The 19,737-nt window shown below is 52.7% G+C and overlaps 1 protein-coding gene and 1 non-coding gene across 2 annotated transcripts; one reads left to right on the forward strand and one right to left on the reverse strand.

Annotated features, from left to right (window-relative positions):
* The first annotated feature begins 518 nt into the window (after nucleotides 1-518).
* On the forward strand, nucleotides 519-10,214 carry CDC37 (cell division cycle 37, HSP90 cochaperone). The gene is made up of 8 exons (XM_059918442.1): nucleotides 519-740; nucleotides 6,409-6,690; nucleotides 7,030-7,138; nucleotides 7,242-7,357; nucleotides 7,444-7,566; nucleotides 8,200-8,382; nucleotides 8,483-8,554; nucleotides 9,648-10,214. The coding sequence occupies exons 1-8, from the start codon at nucleotides 639-641 to the stop codon at nucleotides 9,798-9,800; spliced, it is 1,140 nt and encodes a 379-aa protein (XP_059774425.1). The 5' UTR covers nucleotides 519-638; the 3' UTR covers nucleotides 9,801-10,214.
* Nucleotides 10,215-13,497: 3,283 nt separating this feature from the next.
* Nucleotides 13,498-13,601, reverse strand: LOC132364175 (U6 spliceosomal RNA). The gene has a single exon (XR_009502730.1). It is a non-coding gene; the product is annotated as a U6 spliceosomal RNA (small nuclear RNA).
* Between the last annotated feature and the right edge of the window lie 6,136 nt (nucleotides 13,602-19,737).

Consider the following 19,737-nt stretch of genomic DNA (forward strand, 5'->3'; position numbering starts at 1 on the left):
TCGCCCCCACCTCCGACTCCTCAAGGGCAGGGCCATATCCTTCCTTCACTTAGACCCTCCCAGGGCAGGGCCCTGTACCCCTCGGACTGGGAATGTCCTTTCCTATCAGGCACAAAGTTAAGTTCCTCTTCACAAGGGGCGGGAGCGAGGTCTTCTCGCCGAGGCCCGGCCCCAGCAGTGGGTTCGGGCTGACGTCACTGCGGCGTGGCTAAGGGGACAATCCTCTCCCTCAGTCTCGCCAACTGCCCCCCTCACGGCCGCCGTAAACGCCCACCGTGGGGCAGCGGGAGATAAGGGGAGCTCGAGGATGGAGAATCCACCCGTATACCCCTAGGAGGTGCCTAGCGGAGGCCCCGAGCCCGATAGGGTGAGGTCTCAGCGAAGACTCCCGGGAGCCGGAACACGTGCGCGGGGGTCTTTAAGACCTCGGTCGCCAGTGCCGCTGCCGCGGTTACTAGGGATGTGACGTCACGCGCGGGCGGGGGCGTCCGCGCCCGGGCGGAAACGGAAGGGGCGGGACTCTGCGGGCACAGTCTGTGCGCTGCTGCCGCCGTAGCCGCTGCTGCAGCCGCCGCCGCCGCTGCTGCTGCCGCCGCTGCTGCTGCCAGAGCCGGAGCGGGCTGGGCCGCGGAGGCAAGATGGTGGACTACAGCGTGTGGGACCACATCGAGGTGTCTGACGATGAAGACGAGACGCACCCCAACATCGACACAGCCAGCCTCTTCCGCTGGCGGCATCAGGTAGAGCGCGCGCGCCCAGCGCCTTCCCCCACTCCCGAGACTCCGCTTCAGAGTTCTGACCCCTGATACTGCCGGGGGCCCTCCATTGACACCTGGGTTTCCCGCCCTACAGTCTGGACTTTCCGGATCGCCCGGGGTCCCTTGATTCAACTCCGGGGCAACAGAACTGTCGAGACCCTTGAGTTCCTTGCCCGCGATCCCGGGCCCTCCCCCCCTCCCCCCTCCCCTTCCAATTTCTTCTTGGAACTCCCAGTTGACCCCTAGGGCACCTTCTTCACAGTTTAGACTACCAAGACAAGCTTTGGACGTGCCCCCCCAATCCATTTGGGACCTTCCACTTACACCCAGAATTCTACCTCAGAATCTGCACCCTGAATACCCACTTATGATCTTGGATGTCCCACTGGCCTCTCCCAACCCCTAGAGTTCCCAATACTTTAAGTCTAGTCTGTGACCTGCCTTTCGGAATCTTGACGGTGATTCCCATTTAGATCTAGAGGTTCTGCTCCTCTCAACAGAGCAAGGAATTCTGTCCTCCCCTGAGATTTCTGTTCCTGGCCTGGGACTCCAACCCACACCCAGGACCCCTTCCCTAGAACGTAGACCGGTGCCCCACCAGGGCCCTCAGTCCCATCTAGGACTGGAATTTTGAAACCTGGTTCCCCTTCAGACTGAACCACCAGCTCCACCCTGATGGAGCCTCCAATTCCGGCCACTCTCCTTCAGCCTCATGTACTGTAGACCCAATTTCCCATTGCATCAGGAAACCCTACCCACGTGGCGTCCTGCCCAGCCAGAGCCCCTGCCCCTACTTGGTACTGCAGGCCCAGTCACCGCCCACCCCCAAGACAGGCTTCCTGTAGGAACCTCCGCCAGCATTGAAATGCCTCATTCAAGCCCAAGTCCAGGACCTAAACCCACCCCAGCTTCCTTCTGACCCCTATTTGGTCTGCTGTTCTCAGACACCCACACTGACCCTGCTTTTACCAGGAACCCTCCCAGTCTGATTCCAAATTCCCTGCCCCTTCTTTTATTTATTTTCCCCCAAATCCAGACCCCAGAATCCCAAGTCTGTGTGTTCTCTCACCCCTCTCCCTGACCAGCAGCGCTCTCAGGCCCAACAGAATGGCTCTCATGAGACCTAATGTTCTAATCTCCTGCTCCACCAAATCAGAGCTCCTGCACCCACATTCCTATGCTTGTTGTATTCTCAAACTGAGGGCATATATCTCTCAGAACCTTCCAGTTAGGAATTCCTCACCCCACCTTCCCATATATCAGCTCCCAGTCGTTTATCTAGAAGCTTCTAGAAGGGCCCTTCCCCATCCTGCCAAGACCCAGCATTAGTCCCTACATCTGGTTCCCAGTCCCAGTTCCAACGCATTCCTTAAAGCAGCAGCCTCCTGGGTAGTGTACCTGCCGGGTGGGCCCCTGGAGTGTAAGGAGAAAGTTCTAGCACTTCTCTTTCTTGCCATGTGTAACATTTTATTATGAAATATTGAAGATCTCTGCAAGCTCTCAAGGCGATTCTTGGGAACACCTATTTCTGTCACGTAGTTAATCTATATCACCGTGGGGAGGACGGTTTGGTCCTGCTGAGTTGGGAGGCCGATGCCCCCTCTCCTGCAGCGTCCTCCTCCCACCACACCCTTCTCCCTCCTGGCACAAAAGCTTTTCCTGGCCTGCCGCTGGGAGCCCCAGGGCTGGAGTGGAGGCGGGGAGCCTGGTGTCTCCAGCACCCGGTTCAGCGGCCACCAAGCCTGGGTTCTCACCCCAGCCCTGCCACAGGGCCATTGCTGCTTTAGGGGGAGCGAAACCCCGCCTCCATGAGACCATCGTAAGGACAACATGAAATGAGATCTGGAAAGAATTTGGCTCAGGGCCTGGGAGGGAGTAAGCAGGACCAGAGGGGAAAGGGGGATTAGAGAAAAGGTAGCCTGGTGTGCTTCTGAGCATAGGCCTACCCACCCGGGTTCAGATGCTGGCTCCTGCTGAATCACTGACCTGCTGCATTGCCCCCAGTGAGTTTTGATCTCTCTGTGCCTCAGTTTCTCCAGCTGGGGATCTTATTAGTGTCTGCCTCATAGGGTTGTTGTGAGGGTTGCCTTTTGTATTTAATGTGTGTAATGCTCTCAGGACAGCACCTGGCATGCAATAAACTGTGTAGAAACCTTAGCCACTATCATTATTACTCAGGTAATTCACGCTCATGGTAAAAAAATAATCCAAAGGTTCCAGAAGGGGACCAGCGAGTCTTCCCAGCTCCAGCTCCAGCTCCCTGGCTCCCTTGCCCAGAAACAGCCACCAGTACTAGTTTCTTGTGGCTCCTCCCAGTGAGCTGTGTGCCATCCAGGTTCTGTGAGCCTCGGGTCCCCTGTCTGTAACGAGGGCAGTGATACCTGTGGCCCCTTCTCGCTGCCAAGGATTCTGCCCTGCCCAGCCTGCTACAGTCCCTCCTGGAGGCGTAAAGCTCAGGCCGGGCAGGCTGCCACCCCCAGCAGCTCCAGAAGGCCTTTATTTAGCTTTGGCCTCCCTGGCGGCTGCTCAGAGGATGCCGGGAAGATTTTGATGGCCGTCCAGCAGAAACCAGCAGTGTGGTAGATTCCTGCTGCCACCCAAGGCCAGCTATAATGCCAACCGTAACCCTCATAAGGCAGCAGGAAGGCTCCAGGTGACACAGGCCCATCATGGAAAAAGAGAGGAGGCAGAGGCCGCAAGGTGTCCTCTGCAAGGCGAGGGCCTTATCCGAGTGGGAAAAGTGAAGCTCAGGGTTGACCATGTCGGTCCTATGGGGCGTTAGAGAAGGATTCAGGTCTCCCGATTCTCACCTGCTGTCTTCCTGGCCCTGTGCTAGAACCTGGAGATACGGCCTCTAGTAAAGCACAGAAGCAAGTTAGCAGACCATTGTGGTGGCCGTGGCCATGACCGTGACGACGGTGATGACAGTTGAGGACACGTATACCGAGTGCCGTGTTGCAAGCAGTTTCCTGGGAGTAACTCATTTAGTCCTCACAACAATGCTGTGAGGTCCCATTTCATAGAGGGGGACACCAAGGCAGGGAGAGACAGGAGACTTGGCCAAGGTCACATCACCAGTAAGTGGTGGAGCTGGGCTGCTCTGATGATGCAGTAACAACTGCTCCCAGTTACCAGTTATAAGCATTTACTGGATATCGAGCTAAACACTTGAAGTACATTTTCTTGTTTGAGCCCCAGTACAGTCCCCAGAGAGAGACAGATTGTCCCCTTGGACAGACAGTAATGACAGTAGCCAGCGTGGGAATGGTGCTGACTGAGCACCCAGCACGGCTCTGGACTGTCTACTTTTATAACCTTTTTTGCTTTTCCCGATGCAGCCTTGTGAGATCAGCACTGTTGTCTGCATCTGACAGATGAGGAAACTGAAGTTAGGGGATTGGCCCAGGGACACCCGGCCATTACATGGTGGCTGTGAGATGTGACCCCAGGTCTGGTGCCCCAAGGCCTTCCACTAGCATCTCATCACGTCATCTGATGATCACAGAGGGGCCTTTGGGGCTTAGTGACTCTGGGGGTTGGGCACTTGGGGGAGGCTCTGTCGAAGCTGAGACTTGGGGACAAAGCAGATGGAGTAAGGGGAAGAGAGTTCCAGGTGGGAGGAACAGCATGTGCAGAGGCTAAGAGTCAGGAGAGAGCTGGTCCATTCAGGGCTAGCATCAACCACAGGGGCCGGCATCAGCCTGGGACCCAGCCCCCCAAGGAGCCTTGGCCATCTGGTCAGCGTGGGGCAGGGGTCTGGGGTCCCCTCTGAACCCAGACACTCCAGTTTGAGGTAGCAGGGAGGGCTGTGGTCAGACAGGTACATTTCAAAGAATCCTGTGGCAGCTTCCGAGCCTGGATTGGGGCGACAGCGATGGAAGATGCTGGCACCTCTCAGGGTTCAGTCATCGGCTCTGGGTTGAGCAGGCGCTGCTGGGAGGCAAGCAGGGTTGGAGAGCGACAGGGCCCAGTGATCTGATCGGGGTCGGGATGGGGGACTGAGGAGATGGGGTGCAGTGGAAGAGGAGGTCTGAGGAGCGGCGTCTAGAGTGGGGGGGGGCACAGGAGGCTGGTGGGCACTAGGCTGGGCTCAGGAGGGCATGCTGGCCTGGAGACAGAGCTGAGCGGGCCTCCGCAGATCCAGGTGCAGCACTCGGGGTGGAGCAAATTGGAGAAACAACTGGAAATGCAAAGTGTCAGGGGAGTTTCCTGGTGGCCTAGTGGTTAGGATTCTAGGCTTTCACTACCGTGCCCCGGGTTCAATCCCTGGTCGGGGAACTGTGACCCCACAAGCCACGCAGCGTGGCCAAAAAAAAAGAAAAATAGTGTCAGGATTTGGTGGCAGAGAGGGAGGGACAGGGCTCACAACAGGCCTCAGCTTGGGACAGGAGGCGGGGGCAGGCTCTTTGCTGAGGGAGGACACAGCAGAAAAACAGGTCTGGGGGGTTCCGATGGGGAGTTCAGTTTTGGGCACAGAATTGGAGGTGCCTGTGGGACACCCAGGCAGCGGTGGCTTGAGGGGCGTGGTGGGCACAGGAGGGTGCCCAAGTGTTACTGAGGGTGGCTCCAGGGAGGAGGGGGAACCTGAGACCCTGGGGAGGGGTGAGGCCTCTATCCAGCATCTTATTACTTTATTACATCCAACAAGGCTTTTCTGAGTCCGTACTGTGTGTCAGGCCCAGTTCCTGGCTCTGGAGGCACAACAGTGAACAGATCCCCACCTTGGTGGAGCCAGTATCCTTGGAGGAGGACAGTGCCCGAAACATGATAAATAATCGTCACAGGCTGTTGTCGGGTGACAAGTGTTGAGGAGGAAGATCAAGCAGAGCAGAGTGGGGGGAGGTTGAGACCTTGAGCCGGGTGGTCAAGGAAGCCCTCATCTGTAAGGGATTTTATTTTTATTTATTTATTTATTTTTTGCCGCACTGCGCTGCTTGTGGGATCTTAGTTCCCCAACCAGGGATTGAACCCGGGCCCTTGGCAGTGAAAGCACGAAGTCTTAACCACTGGACCACCAGGGAATTCCCTGTAAAGGGACATTTGAAGATGATAAGGGGGACTTCCCTGGTGGTCCAGTGGTTAAGACTCTGTACTCCCAATGCAGCGGGCACAGGTTCAACCCCTGCTCAGGGAACCGCGATCTCGCATGCTGCACGGCATGGCCAATAAATAAATAAATAAATAATATATTTTTTAAAACAAGAAGATGATAAGGATGCCGGGGTGGGGGGTATCTGGGGAGAGGACATTCCAGGCCAAGGGAACAGCCAGTGCAAAGGCCCTGAGGTTTGAAGTGGGTTCAAGAAAAGGTGAGGCAGCCAGTGTGGCTGGAAGGAGGGGGGTGAGCAGGAAGAGGTGAGGCCACGGAGGGCACGGGACAGATTGCGCACGGCCCTGTGAGTCACAGGGAGGACTTAGGTTTTTGCTCCAAGTGAGGTGGGAGCCGTAGAGGGTTCTGAGCAGGAGAGGGACCCGCCCTGGCTCAGGGGTACCTGTAGGGGCGAGAGCGGGAGCTGAGAGTCTGGCACGCGGAGGTTGGTGCTGACATTCTCTGGGGTCATCCCAGGTGCAGCTGTTGGGGTCCTGGGGCTGGGGCTGGGGTCAAGGGACAAGCCGTTCCACAGAGTGATGGGCCGTGCCTGTCCCACAGGCCCGGGTAGAGCGCATGGAGCAGTTCCAGAAAGAGAAGGAGGAGCTGGACAGGGGCTGTCGCGAGTGCAAGCGCAAGGTGGCCGAGTGCCAGCGGAAGCTACAGGAGCTGGAGGTGGCCGAGGGTGAGGGCAGCAGGGCCGAGCTGGAACGGCTGCAGGCCGAGGCACAGCAGCTGCGCAAGGAGGAGCGCAGCTGGGAGCAGAAGCTAGAGGAGATGCGCAAGAAGGAGAAGAGCATGCCCTGGAACGTGGACACGCTCAGCAAGGACGGCTTCAGCAAGGTGTGCGAGGGCCGGGCGCGCTCGGCAGACAGTGGCAGGTGTGGCGGAGGGGACTGCTCAGGTCCAGGGACGGGTGGATGGGGGTGGAGGATGAGGGGATAAGGGGTGGGGGACCAGGCAGGTGAGGCACCCCACCGGTACCCGCCCCCTCTGATCTGCCCGAAGGCCCTAGTCCGAGGCCACACCTGCCACGCCCACGCTCCCGCCACGTTGATGTTCATGGCGCCGTCACCACCTCCACCCTGGATGGGATGGGCGCTGCGGCCGCGGCCCACCCGGCCACGCTTGAGGCACTCCACGGCCTCGCCCCAGCCCACTCCCCTTCTCACCCCACCACAGAGCATGGTCAATACCAAGCCTGAGCAGGCGGAGGAGGAGTCGGAGGAGGTGAGGGAACAGAAACACAAAACCTTCGTGGAGAAGTATGAGAAACAGATCAAGCACTTCGGTGAGTTGGGCCCAGGTCGGGGCCCAGTGGGCGGTGCACGTGACAAGGGGCTGGCCCTCCGCCTCCAGGGCCCTTCCAACATCTTGCCAACCCCTTCTCACAGGCATGCTCCGCCGCTGGGACGACAGCCAGAAGTACCTGTCGGACAACGTCCACCTGGTGTGCGAGGAGACCGCCAACTACCTGGTCATCTGGTGCATTGACCTAGAGGTGGAGGAGGTACGTGGAGCCCGCCCTCGGGGCTGGGGAAAGGCTCTGCCCTGAGTCCGCCACTTGGCGACGCCGTGCTTGTTTTCCCTTGGCAGAAATGTGCGCTGATGGAGCAGGTGGCCCACCAGACCATCGTCATGCAGTTCATCCTGGAGCTGGCCAAGAGCCTGAAGGTGGACCCCCGTGCCTGCTTCCGGCAGTTCTTCACCAAGATCAAGGTAGGGAGGGGCCCGAGCGGCCAGGGCAGAGTGGAGGGTGGTCCTCCTCAGGGAACCAGCCTGCGGTCCACTGGGGGAGACAGACACGGGTCTACTCGGACTCAAGCCCCTGTGATCAGACCTCTCCTCAGTCAGGAGAGGGCTGGGCCACGGAGGAGCTGACGAGTGGTCGGCTCCTGGGCAGATTTGGAAAGCCGAGCTGGCACGATGTGCTGAAAATCCTAACCTGGGGTGAGGGCCAGAGTCAAGGACGCCTGTGGGTTTCTTACCTGAGCACCTGAAGAGCAGACCTATCCCTGCTGAGCTGGGGGAGATGCAGGACAGACGGAGGGGTGTGATCTGGAGCTCCGGGGTGGCTGTGTTGCATTTGAGATGCCTGCTAAGCTCCACAGGAGGACCTGGAGGAGGTGGGTGTCACGAGTCTGAGGTTCAGGGGGATGTGCAGGCAGGTGGTCGTGAGCACAGAGGTGTCAAGTCGAGCTCAGAGGAGGCAGAGGAGAGCCCTGAGGCCCAGGGTGCCCGTCTTTCAGTTCAGGACCAGATGTGGGGAGCCCTGGGGCATCTCTGAGCACCTGCAGTGGGAGGGTCTTGGGTCCCCCAGTTCAGCCCTGTGCACGCCCCTGCCCCCCGCAGACTGCCGACCGTCAGTACATGGAGGGCTTCAACGACGAGCTGGAGGCCTTCAAAGACCGCGTGCGGGGCCGGGCCAAGCTGCGCATCGAGAAGGCCATGAAGGAGTACGAGGAGGAGGAGCGCAAGAAGCGGCTCGGCCCCGGCGGCCTGGACCCCGTCGAGGTCTACGAGTCCCTCCCTGAGGTGCGGCTCCCTGGGCCCTGGCGGGCAGCAGGCAGGCAGCCAGTGGGGTCCCCGGGGTCCCTGGGAACCAGGCCCTGACCCCGCCCCTCTGCACCCACAGGAACTCCAGAAATGCTTTGACGTGAAGGATGTGCAGATGCTCCAAGATGCCATCAGCAAGATGGACCCCACCGTGAGTAACTGCGCCCAAGCCCACCTGGGCGAGCGATGTGCCTCCCCCGCCCCCTCCAGCTCCGCTGCCCACATCCTTGGTAGAAGTGTCCCTCCTGGGCTTCTCAAAGGAACAAGGGACGTTTTGTCACTGTGTGGCCAGCACACGAGGCAGCCGGGCTCTGTGCCACCTGCTCACTTACATTTATTGAGCACCTACTGTGTGCCCAGCGTCCAGATTGAGTGTCCCTGTCCCTGTGGGCTGTTTATGAGCACACCCAGGTGACCCCACCTTTGCCAGCAGCTCACAGTGGCCCAAGGAGGGGGTCCCTTTCCAGCCTCAGTTACCTCATCAAACCACTTTCTCTCGATATTAACTCACGAAATCCATGGGGAGGGCTGAGCACGTAGTTGGTGCTGGTAAACAGCAGCTGTTTGGAGCAGTAACCGCGCTGGTAGATAAATACTTTGAGTCTTGATAGACCTCAGTTTGACCCCATTCCTGCTGCCTGGCTCACTGGTTGGCCACATTGCTTTCCTCATCTGTAAAATGAGTCTGGTCGCAAGACCTGGCCCAGGGTTTCTAGACGCTTCTGTGGGAATGAACATCTAGACCAGGGGTCTTCCGCCTGTGGCTTGCAGGCTCATTGCCTGTCTCTACATAAAACTTGATTGGAATGCAGCAGCCAGGATGGTTTATTTTCATCTTGTCTGTGGCTGATTTTGTGCTACAACCCTAAAGTTGAGGAATGATGGGTTGAGAGGTTTTGACAGAGACCATAGGGCCTGCAAGCCAAAAATATTCACTGTCTGGCCCTTTACAAAAAAGTTTGCTGACCCTTGTTCTAGACTACACTGTTTAAACTTGGATTAAAGTTAAGTAAGATTTAAAGTTCCCCTGCACCAGCCACATTTGAAGTACTCGGTAGCCACACGTGGCTGGTGGCTACCATATTGTACGGCACAGATTACAGGCCATTTCCATCATTGCGGGCAGTTCTTTTGTAAAGCTGTGATCTAGAAAGAGCAGGAAGCAGGCTCGAGGATGTGCAGGGGACAGGCGGGCCACCAGAAGGTGGCAGCCCAGCCTCACCAACCCACCCTTCTCCCTGCAGGACGCGAAGTACCACATGCAGCGCTGCATCGACTCTGGCCTCTGGGTCCCCAACTCCAAGTCCAGTGAGGCCAAAGAAGAGGAGGAGGCGGGTCCCAGGGACCCCTTGCTGGAAGCCTCCAAGCCGGGCGACGAGAAAGACGTCAGCGCATGACCCACCTCAGCTGCTGCCCGACTGCCTGCAGGCCCCTGTGTGCCCCTTTTCAGAAAACAAAAATAGACACCATCTCCCCAGCTCCTGGCTTCCTCCACTTTTGCTGCTCCCACACCTAGCCTGGAGGGGCCTGCCCACCCCCCTCCACTGACCCCACTCCCCAAGTGCTCATCCACGTCTGCTTTGAGTCAAGGCGCTTCAGTGCCTGCAGCTCCCCCTCTTCAGCATTATGCCAAAGGCTCGGGGGTCCAGGGAGGGGTAGAGGTTGCCAGACTGGTCCACGGGGTAGGGGTGGGGTCCCCCGCCGAGGGCCCTGCCCCAGTCACTGTGGGCTCCGTTTTCACTGTTCATCTGCTGTTGAGTCTCCTATATAGTAAACAGCAATTATCTTCCAATAAAGGATTTCAGATGCTCCGCGAGACCTCAGGAGGGCTGGCACAGCTCTTCTCTTGAGGGGGTGGGAGGGAACCCTGGTGAGTGCTGGCGGCTGGGCCTGTGATGCCCCCAGCTTTGCCCTGCAGCAAATGGGCAATGTCCTCCATCCTCACTCCAGGCTCTCCAGGAACGTGCTGTTCCGCCGCCTGGAACACTTCCTCAGGACACCTTTGTGTCAGAGTTCTCACTACCCACCCCCCACCCCGCCCATAAGTCTTGGGCTTATCTCATCCCTCTGAGACCCCCACCACATGAACTTGCACCGTGTCTCACCTTCCACACGGCCAGCTCTGCCTTCAAAACAAATCTTGAGTCCACTGCCCTTCGTCCTCCACCCTGGTTCAGGTCCCTATCACCTCTGGCCTGCATGCCCCCTCCAGCCTCTTCCCTGTCTCCCCTGCCCTCACTGGACCCCAACAGGCAGCCGCCAGTGGGCACCTGTGAACACCTGAGTCCGGGCACATCCCTCCCTCAGAGCAGAAGCCTAAGACCTCCCTGCAGTTCACCAGGCCCTGTACCATCTGCCTGGTCACCTCCCTGCCCTTGTCTCGTGTCCTCCCCTTCTCATCAACTCCCTCCTTGCTGATCCTTAAGCACTTTCAAGTTTTTCTATCAGTGTGACCTTGGGCAACTTCCTCAGCCTCAGTGTCCCCCTCTACAATGAGAGTAATGTTCAGGCCTTCCAGGGTTGCGATGAGGAGTAGGTGAGATAATGTACAGGCACGCATGGCGCCTGGTACTCAGATGCTCAAAATCTGGGCCTCGGCACATGCCTGTCCCTCTGCTTGAACACCCTTCCCTTTAAAAAGTAATCTTTTTAAAGCTGTCTTCCTTTAAAAGTTAATGAAATATTCGGGCTGCAGGAAAGGCTTAAAGAATACTATAATAAACAAGGACACATCAGCTTTTAAGACATGAAATGCCGAGGATCCAGTGAAGCCCACTGCCCACCTCTTCTGGGGGACACCAGCCCCTGGCAGCTGCTTCTCACTCCAATCAGAGCTCTGCCACCTCCTCCCAGAGGTCCTCCTTGACCCGCCTTTTGAGTCACCCATCACATCTGGCCATGCAGCTTCTTCACCTGCCTGGCTTTGCTAACGTGTGTACTGCTGTCTCCTTTATGCTGTGAGGACCACCATGGCACAAACTGAGTCTTTCTTGGTTCTAAAATATTCCCAGTGCCCCTAAGGGGTCCTGGCCCTCAGTAAATGTCTTTGTGTTCAAGCTGATCACCACCAGGGGGCAACAGTGAGCTGCAAACCTGAGTGGCATTACCTAATGCTTTTCATATAGATGAGAATGGCTGGTGGGGGGGGGATGGGGGGGATGGGGGGGCTCTCCTAAGGCCCTGGATAAACCCCACCCATCCAGGATCCACTCAGGATCATCAACTTGTTAATTCTTTACTGCAAAAACTTTCAAAGATAGAATCCATATTCCTGATATTTTGTTTGACCTCAGGCTTCAATAGAATTCAGCACTGTTACTGATTTTTTTTTTTTTAATTAATTTATTTATTTTTGGCTGCATTGGGTCTTCGTTGCTGTGCCTGGGCTTTCTCTACTTGCAGCGAGCGGGGGCTACTCTTTGTTGCGGTGCGTGGGCTTCTCATTGCGTTGGCTTTTCTTGTTGCGGAGCACGGGCTCTAGGTGCATGGGCTTCCGTAGTTGTGGCGCACAGGCTCAGTAGTTGTGGCGCACGGGCTTAGTTGTTCCGCGGCATGTGGGATCTTCCCGGACCAGGGCTCAAACCTGTGTTCCCTGCATTGGGAGGCGGATTCTTAACCACTGAGCCACCAGGGAAGCCCTGTTACTGATTTTTGACTTAAAATTTCAGTATTTTGTTCATCATGTTTTTTTTCACATTAATGGTGTTTTTGGAAAATATTACATTAAAATATTTATCTCGATTACTGAGTTGGCGCCCTCTTTGCTTTCATGCCTCGCCTGCCTCACCCTAGTGCCGGCTAGGATTTAAAACATCAGCTATTAAGAGAGACACATAGAGTAGGTTCTCTCCCTACTCACTCTCCACCCAGCCTGTTCCCTGCCCCCAACCACGGGAACCCACTGTCTACGGTGTCTTGTGACTCCTTCCAGGGTTTCTTTTTGTAAGTTCAAATGTAATCTTACCCCTTCCGTTCCTTTTTTACACAAAGCTAACACACTCTGCAGTCTGTGACGCGTCTTTGCTGTTTTTCACTGAACCTTGTGGCCCTGCAGATTTTTCCTTATCAGTTCATCAGCACTTCCTCATTCTTTCTACTCTGGTAGAAAGCTCCAGTATGTGCACATCTCAGCATTTATTTCACCAGCGTTTTTTTGTTTTGTTTTTTAACACTTGCAGGTTTTTCCATCTCTACTTTTACAAGCAATGCTGCGAAAAATACCTTTGTGCACCATTTTCCACGAGGACAGGCATCCCACCTATAGAGTAAGCTCCCAGAAGCAGGATTGGATGGGTCTTAGCGGCAAACAGAAGTCCACTCAAAAGGGTTTCACTGAACAAAATGTAATGATGTGAGTGGGACAGGAGAACCAATAGATGTGTGTTGAGTGGATTCATTTTCTATGACTGCTGTGACAAATCGCCACAAACTTAGTGGCTTCAACACAAATGCATTACCTCACACTTCTGCGGGTCAGAAGTCTAACACGGGTCTCGCTGTGCTAGAATCAAGGCATTGGCAGGGCTGTGATCCTTTTGGAGGCTCTGGGTAAGATCCATTTCCTTGCTGTTTCCAGCTTCTAGGGGCTGCCTGTGTTCCTTGGCTCACGGCCCCCTTCCTCCATCTTCAAAGACAGCAAAGGTGAATCAAGTTCTGTCACATCACTCTGACCTCTTTTTCTGCCTCCCCGTTCCACTTTTTTTTTTTAAATAAATTTATTTATTTATTTATTTTTGGCTACATTGGGTCTTTGTTGCTGCACGTGGGCTTTCTCTAGTTGCGGCGAGCGGGGGCTACTCTTCGTTACAGTGCGCGGGCTTCTCATTGCGGTGGCTTCTCTTGTTGCGGAGCACCGGCTCTAGGCGCTCAGGCTTCAGTAGTTGTGGCTCGCGGGCTCTAGAGCACAGGCTCAGTAGTTGTGGCGCACGGGCTTAGTTGCTCCGCGGCATGTGGGATCTTCCCGGATCAGGGCTCGAACCTGTGTCCCCTACATTCTTAACCACTGCGCCACCAGGGAAGTCCCCTCCCCGTTCCACTTTTAAGGACCTTTGTGGTTACACTGAGTCCACCAAGATAATCTCCCTATCATTTTTTTTAAACATAGAATGATTCACGTATTTGCACATCATCCTTGTGCAGGGGACATGCTAATCTCTGTATCCTTCCAATTTTAGTATACGTGCTGCTGAAGCAAGCGCTAATCTCACTATCTTAAAGTCAGCTGAGTAGCATTCTTAATTCCTGATTCTCCCTTACTGGGGATTAGGGCATGCACATCTTTGGGGCATTGTTATTCCATAAGGCACCCAGAACTAGCAACAGTGGGGAGATTTTGACAGGACTAAAGGGGATGGGAAGGGAGCAGAACTTGCTGACATCTGGAGCCGTGAAGAAGGGGCTCCTTGCAGGTTATGTGGCCACAGAGAAACCACCACTGCCCAACTGTGGTTGGGCAGGGAGGGAATAGGGACCCTCGTCTGTCTCCCCGCTCTGATCTCCTGCCAGCCTTCCCCTTCGGTAGAACCCACCAGAAGCCAAGGACGTGGAAGCTGAGTGAAGCAATGTGCTTTTTTTTGTGGCTATAGGAGGAAGCCCTGAATACACAGCTGCTCATAGGCAACAAATATCCTGCCAGAGGCCTGGAATTACACTGGGTGCTGAGGACAGAGCCTAAAACAAGTTACTCCTGCACCCTATACCCTTTATCTGCTCCACTCTTGTCTGCCCACCACTTCCACCTTCCAACAAACCCACAAAACCCACTTATTAGTATTTATCTGGTTTATGTAAGCTTCCTGAAGGCAGGAGTTCCTGTGTTTTGTTCATGGCTAAATCCCCACGGCTGAGAACACAGCACAGAGTAAGCATTCCGTAAGTGCGCGCACGTGTGTGTGTGTGTGTGTGTGTGTGTGTTTAATTGTGGTAAAATGTACATAACATAAAACTGATCACTTAACCATTTTGGGTTGTTTTGTTTTGTTTTGTTTTTTGCCACGCCACACGGTATGCGGGATCTTAGTTCCCCGACCAGGGATCAAACCCACGGCCCCTGCAGTGGGATCGGGAAGTCACAACCACTGGACCGCCAGGAAAGTCCCCATTTTAACAATTTTGAGGGGTACGATTCAGTGGTATTAAGTACAAGACTTTATTTTTTTTTATTGAATTGTATACTTTATTTTTTAAATTAATTAATTTATTTTTATTTTTGTCTGTTGGGTCTTTGTTTCTCTAGTGGCGGTGAGCAGGGGCTACTCTTCGATGAGGTGTGGGGGCTTCTCATTGTGGTGGCTTCTCTTGCTGCGGAGCACGGGCTCTAGGCGTGCGGGCTTCAGTAATTGTGGCACGTGGGCTCAGTAGTTGTAGCTGTGGCGCACGGGCTTAGTTGCTCCGCGGCATGTGGGATCTTCCCGGACCAGGGCTCGAAACTGTGTCCCCTGCATTGGCAGGAGGATTCTTAACCACTGCGCCACCAGGGAAGTCCAAGTATGAGAATTTCTGTATGCATTAAACACTTAAGTCCCCACTCATAAAATATCTGTAATTTTGTTCCTGGCTTATTTCACTCAGTATAGTGTTTTCAAGGTTCGTCCATGGTGTAGCATGTGCCAGAATGTCCTTCTTTTTTTTTTTTTTCTTTATGTCTGAATAATATTCCATTGTAGAATACACCACATTTTGTTTATCCATTCGTCCATCAATGGACACTTGGGTTGCTTCCCACCTCTTGACTATTGTGAATAATGATGCTATGAACATGGATGTACAAATCTCTCTCTGAGTCCGTGCTTTCTTTGTGTATACACCCAGAAACGCAACTGCTGGATCATATGGTAATTCTTTTTGAGGAACCATTAAACCATAGCATGTTTTGAATTCAGTAATGAGATGGGTGTCAGGGGGCTGGAAGCAGAGTGGCGACTTGTCCTCAAAACGATTCTGTGGGGCTTCCCTGGTGGCGCAGTGGTTGAGAGTCTGCCTGCCGATGCAGGGGACACGAGTTCGAGCCCTGGTCTGGGAAGATCCCACATGCCGCGGAGCAACTGGGCCCGTGAGCCACAACTACTGAGCCTGAGCGTCTGGAGCCTGTGCTCCGCAACAAGAGAGGCCCGCGCACCGCGATGAAGAGTGGCCCCCACTTGCCGCAACTAGAGAAAGCCCTCGCACAGAAACGAAGACCCAACACAGCCATAAATAAATAAATAAAATTAAAAAACAACAACAAAAAAAAAACGATTCTGTGCCTTTTCGATTTGGAACTATGTGAATGAATTACTTATTTAAAAAAAATCCAAAAAAATTAAAAAGAAAAAAAGAGTGGGAAAAGTTTGTTTCCTGGAGACATTGAGACCACAAAATTGGAATTCACATAACTGTCCATTCATGGGGGAAGGGACAAATAAATTATAGCCTATTAATGTGTACAGTGCTGCACGACAGAGCAGTGAAACGAGGGAGAGTAACTCACATCAATATGGATGAAATTCATGAACAAAAATGCGGTGAACAACAAGAGAAGCCACCGCAATGAGAAGCCCACGCACTGCAATGAAGAGTAGCCCCCGCTCGCCGCAGCTAGAGAAAGCCCACGTGCAGCAACAAAGACACAACGCAGACAAAAATAAATAAATGTATTTTCAAAAATTAATTGTTAAAAGAAATAATGAGGGACTTCCCTGGTGGCGCAGTGGTTAAGAGTCCACCTGCCAATGCAGGGAACATGGGTTCAGTCCCTGGTTGGGGAAGATCCCACATGCCACGGTGCAACTAAGCCCGTGTGTCACAACTACTGAGCCTGCATGCTGCAACTACCGAAGCCCGCATGCCTAGAGCCCATGCTCTGCAACAAGAGAAGCCACCGCAATGAGAAGCCTGCGCGCTGCAGCAAAGAGTAGCCCCCGCTCGCCACAACTAGAGAAAAGCCCGTGCACAGCAACGAAGACACAACACAGCCAAGAATAAATAAATAAATAAATAAATAAATAACTTAAAAAAAATAAAATTAAAAAGAAATAATGAGGGGCTTCCCTGGTGGCGCAGTGGTTGAGAATCCACCTGCCAATGCAGGGCACACGGGTTCGAGCCCTGGGCTGGGAACATCCCACACGCCACGGAGCGGCTGGGCCCGTGAGCCACAATTACTGAGCCTGCGCGTCTGGAACCTGTGCTCCGCAACAGGAGAGGCCGCGATAGTGAGAGGCCCGCGCACCGCGATGAAGAGTGGCCCCCGCTCGCCGCAACTAGAGAAAGCCCTCGCACAGAAACGAAGACCCAACACAGCCAAAAATAAATAAATAAATAAAATAAAATTAAAAAAAAGAAATAATGAAATGAGAAGAAAAAAAAAAGAAATGCAGTGAAGCAAGTTATGGGGCCCAGTAGATAGATAGGAATTGCATCAAGTTCAAGGACAGCCTTCTCCTCCAGACCTTTGCCTCAGCTGTTCCCCCTGCCTGGTACACCCTGCCCCTGACATCCTTGTGTCTCCACCTCAGCTCCTGCAGATCAGAAAGATGGTCCCAGGCCACCCGATCTCCAGTGACGTCACCTCCTTGCTTTGCTTTTTCTATATCGTGTCACCATCTGTCACACTATATATTTTTACTTGTTTATCCTTGTTCTTGGCTGTCGTCCCATCTAGAACATCACGCCACAAGTGCAGGGAATTTTATCTGTTCTCTTCCCTGCTGTGTTGCCAGGACCTAGAACAAGGCCGAGCATAAAATAGGTGCTCAAGAGATATGTATTGACTAAATGAAAAGTGGCCCTTACTCATTGCTTAGGGGGTGGAAGGGACAACATCCACTTCCCTCCAGGGAAGAAAGTGGAGAGTGGAACTCTGAGATCCTCCACGGTATTTATGCTGGTTTTGTTTTGTTTTGTTTTTTTACCTCAGTGGATGGCACACAGACAATTTTTTTAGATTTTTAGAAAATTGAGAGGGAATTCCCTGGCAGTCCAGTGGTTAGGACTCTGTGCTTTCACTGACGAGGGTGCGGGTTCAATCCCTGGTCAGGGAAGATCCTGCAAGCCCTGCGGCGCAGCCCAAAAAAAAAAGAAAATTGAGGTATAATTGACATATAACATTATGTTAGTTTCAGGAACAACATAATGATTTGATATTTGTATACACTGTGAAATGATCACCACAATAAGTCCAATTCACATCCATCACCATACATAGTTACAAAAACTTTTTTCTTGTGTTGAGAACTTTTAAGATCTACCATCTTAGCAACTTTCAATTATGCAATACTGTATTATTAGTCACCATGCTGTACATTACATCCCCAGGACTTATTTATTTTATAACTGGAAATTTGTACTTTTTGACCACCTTTGTCCATTTCACTAACCTCACTTCCCCCTGATTTTTTAAACATTGTGGTTAAAATACACATAACATAAAATTTCACATTTAAACCATTTTTAAGTTTCTAGTTCAGGGGCACTAAGTACATTCACATTGTTGCGCAACCCTCACCACCATCCATCTCCAGAACTTTCTCATCTTCCCAAACTGAAACTCTGTTCCCGTTAAACACTGACTCCCCATCTCCCTCCCCCTCCCCCTCCCCCTCCCCCAGCCCCTGGCCCCCACCATTCTACTTTCTGTCTCCTCTAGGGACCTCCTATAAAGTGGAATCATACAATACTTGTCTTCTTGTATCTGGCTTCTTGCACTTAATATGTTTTCTTTTTTTTTTTTTTAATATTTATTTATTTATTTGGCTGCACCAGGTCTTAACTGCCGCCCGCAGGATTTTCATTAGTGGCATGCGGGATCTTTAGTTGCGCATGCGGGATCTAGTTCCCTGACCAGGGATCGAACTCGGGTCTCCGGCGTTGGGAGTGCAGAGTCTTAACCACTCAACCACCAGGGAAGTCCCAGCATTTGACAGGTTTTCAAGTTTCATGCCCACTGTAGCACGTGTCAGAACTTCATTCCTTGTTATGGGTAAATAATACAATCGTCCCTCGGTATCCATGGGGATTCATTCCAGGATCCTCCATGGATACCGAAATCTGCAGATGCTCAAGCCCCTTATATAAAATGGCATAGTATGTGCATATAAACTATGCACATGGGCTTCCCTGGTGGCGCAGTGGTTGAGAATCTGCCTGCCAATGCAGGGGACACGGGTTCGAGCCCTGGTCTGGGAGGATCCCACATGCCGCGGAGCAACTGGGCCCGTGAGCCACAACTACTGAGCCTGCGTGTCTGGAGCTTGTGCTCCGCAACAAGAGAGGCCGCGACAGTGAGAGGCCCGCGCACCGCGATGAAGAGGGGCCCCCGCTCGCCACAACTAGAGAAAGCCCTCGCACAGAAACAAAGACCCAACACAGCCAAAAAATAAATAAATAAATAAATAAATAATAAATAAACTACGCACATCCTCCTGTACACTTTAAATCATCTCTAGATTACCTACAACACCTAATACAACGTAAATGCTATGTAAATAATTGCTAGCATGTGGCAAATTCAAGTCTTTGCTTTTTTCTGGAATTTCCTTTTCTTTTGATTATTCTTCATCCATGGTTGGTTAAATCCGGGATTCAGAACCCGTGGATACAAAGAGTCGAATGTATTCCATTGTACGGCTATATTACATTTTGTTTGTTCATTCATCTGTTGATAGACACTGGGTTTGTTTCCGTCTGGTGCCTAGGTGATGTTTTTATTTATCTCTACACCTTTTTGGATGCCTGAAATATTTCATATTAAAACAATTCCGGGACAACATTGTAAAGCAACCATACTCCAATAAAAATTGATTAAAAACAAAACAAGCAATTCTGGGGAATTCCCTGGCGGTCCAGTGGTTAGGACTCCAAGCTTTCACTGCCGAAGGACGAGTTCGATACTTAGCCAGGGAACTAAGATCCCATAAGCTGCGAGGCACAGCAAAAAAAAAAAAAAAAAAAAAAAAAAAAAAAAAAAATCCACCAAATAGATCTATACACAGTGGAAAAGAAAGATATCTAAGAAATATTGTGAAATGAAAAAGATAATACCAGTTGCTCTGTGCTTGGCTCTTTATGTATATTAATTCATTTGATGATCCTGACACACCTCTGAGTTTGGGACTCCAATCAGCCCCATTTTGCAGAAGAAGAAACTGAGGCATGGTGAGGTTGAGGGATGGCTTGGGATCACACTGGCCTTCTGGCTCCAGCCTTCATGTGTGTAACTCCTCTGTTTCCTCTGGAGTTCAGCACAGAATGTGCTTGTCTGTGGCTACTTATGAGAATGTTCTAGAGGCCATGTGTTCACACACATACAAGGGAAGGATTCCCAACCGACCTCATGGCTATTTTGGGGAGGGGGCT

The sequence above is a fragment of the Balaenoptera ricei genome, chromosome 3 (genome assembly GCF_028023285.1).
Source record: "Balaenoptera ricei isolate mBalRic1 chromosome 3, mBalRic1.hap2, whole genome shotgun sequence".
NCBI classification, from domain to species: domain Eukaryota; kingdom Metazoa; phylum Chordata; class Mammalia; order Artiodactyla; family Balaenopteridae; genus Balaenoptera; species Balaenoptera ricei.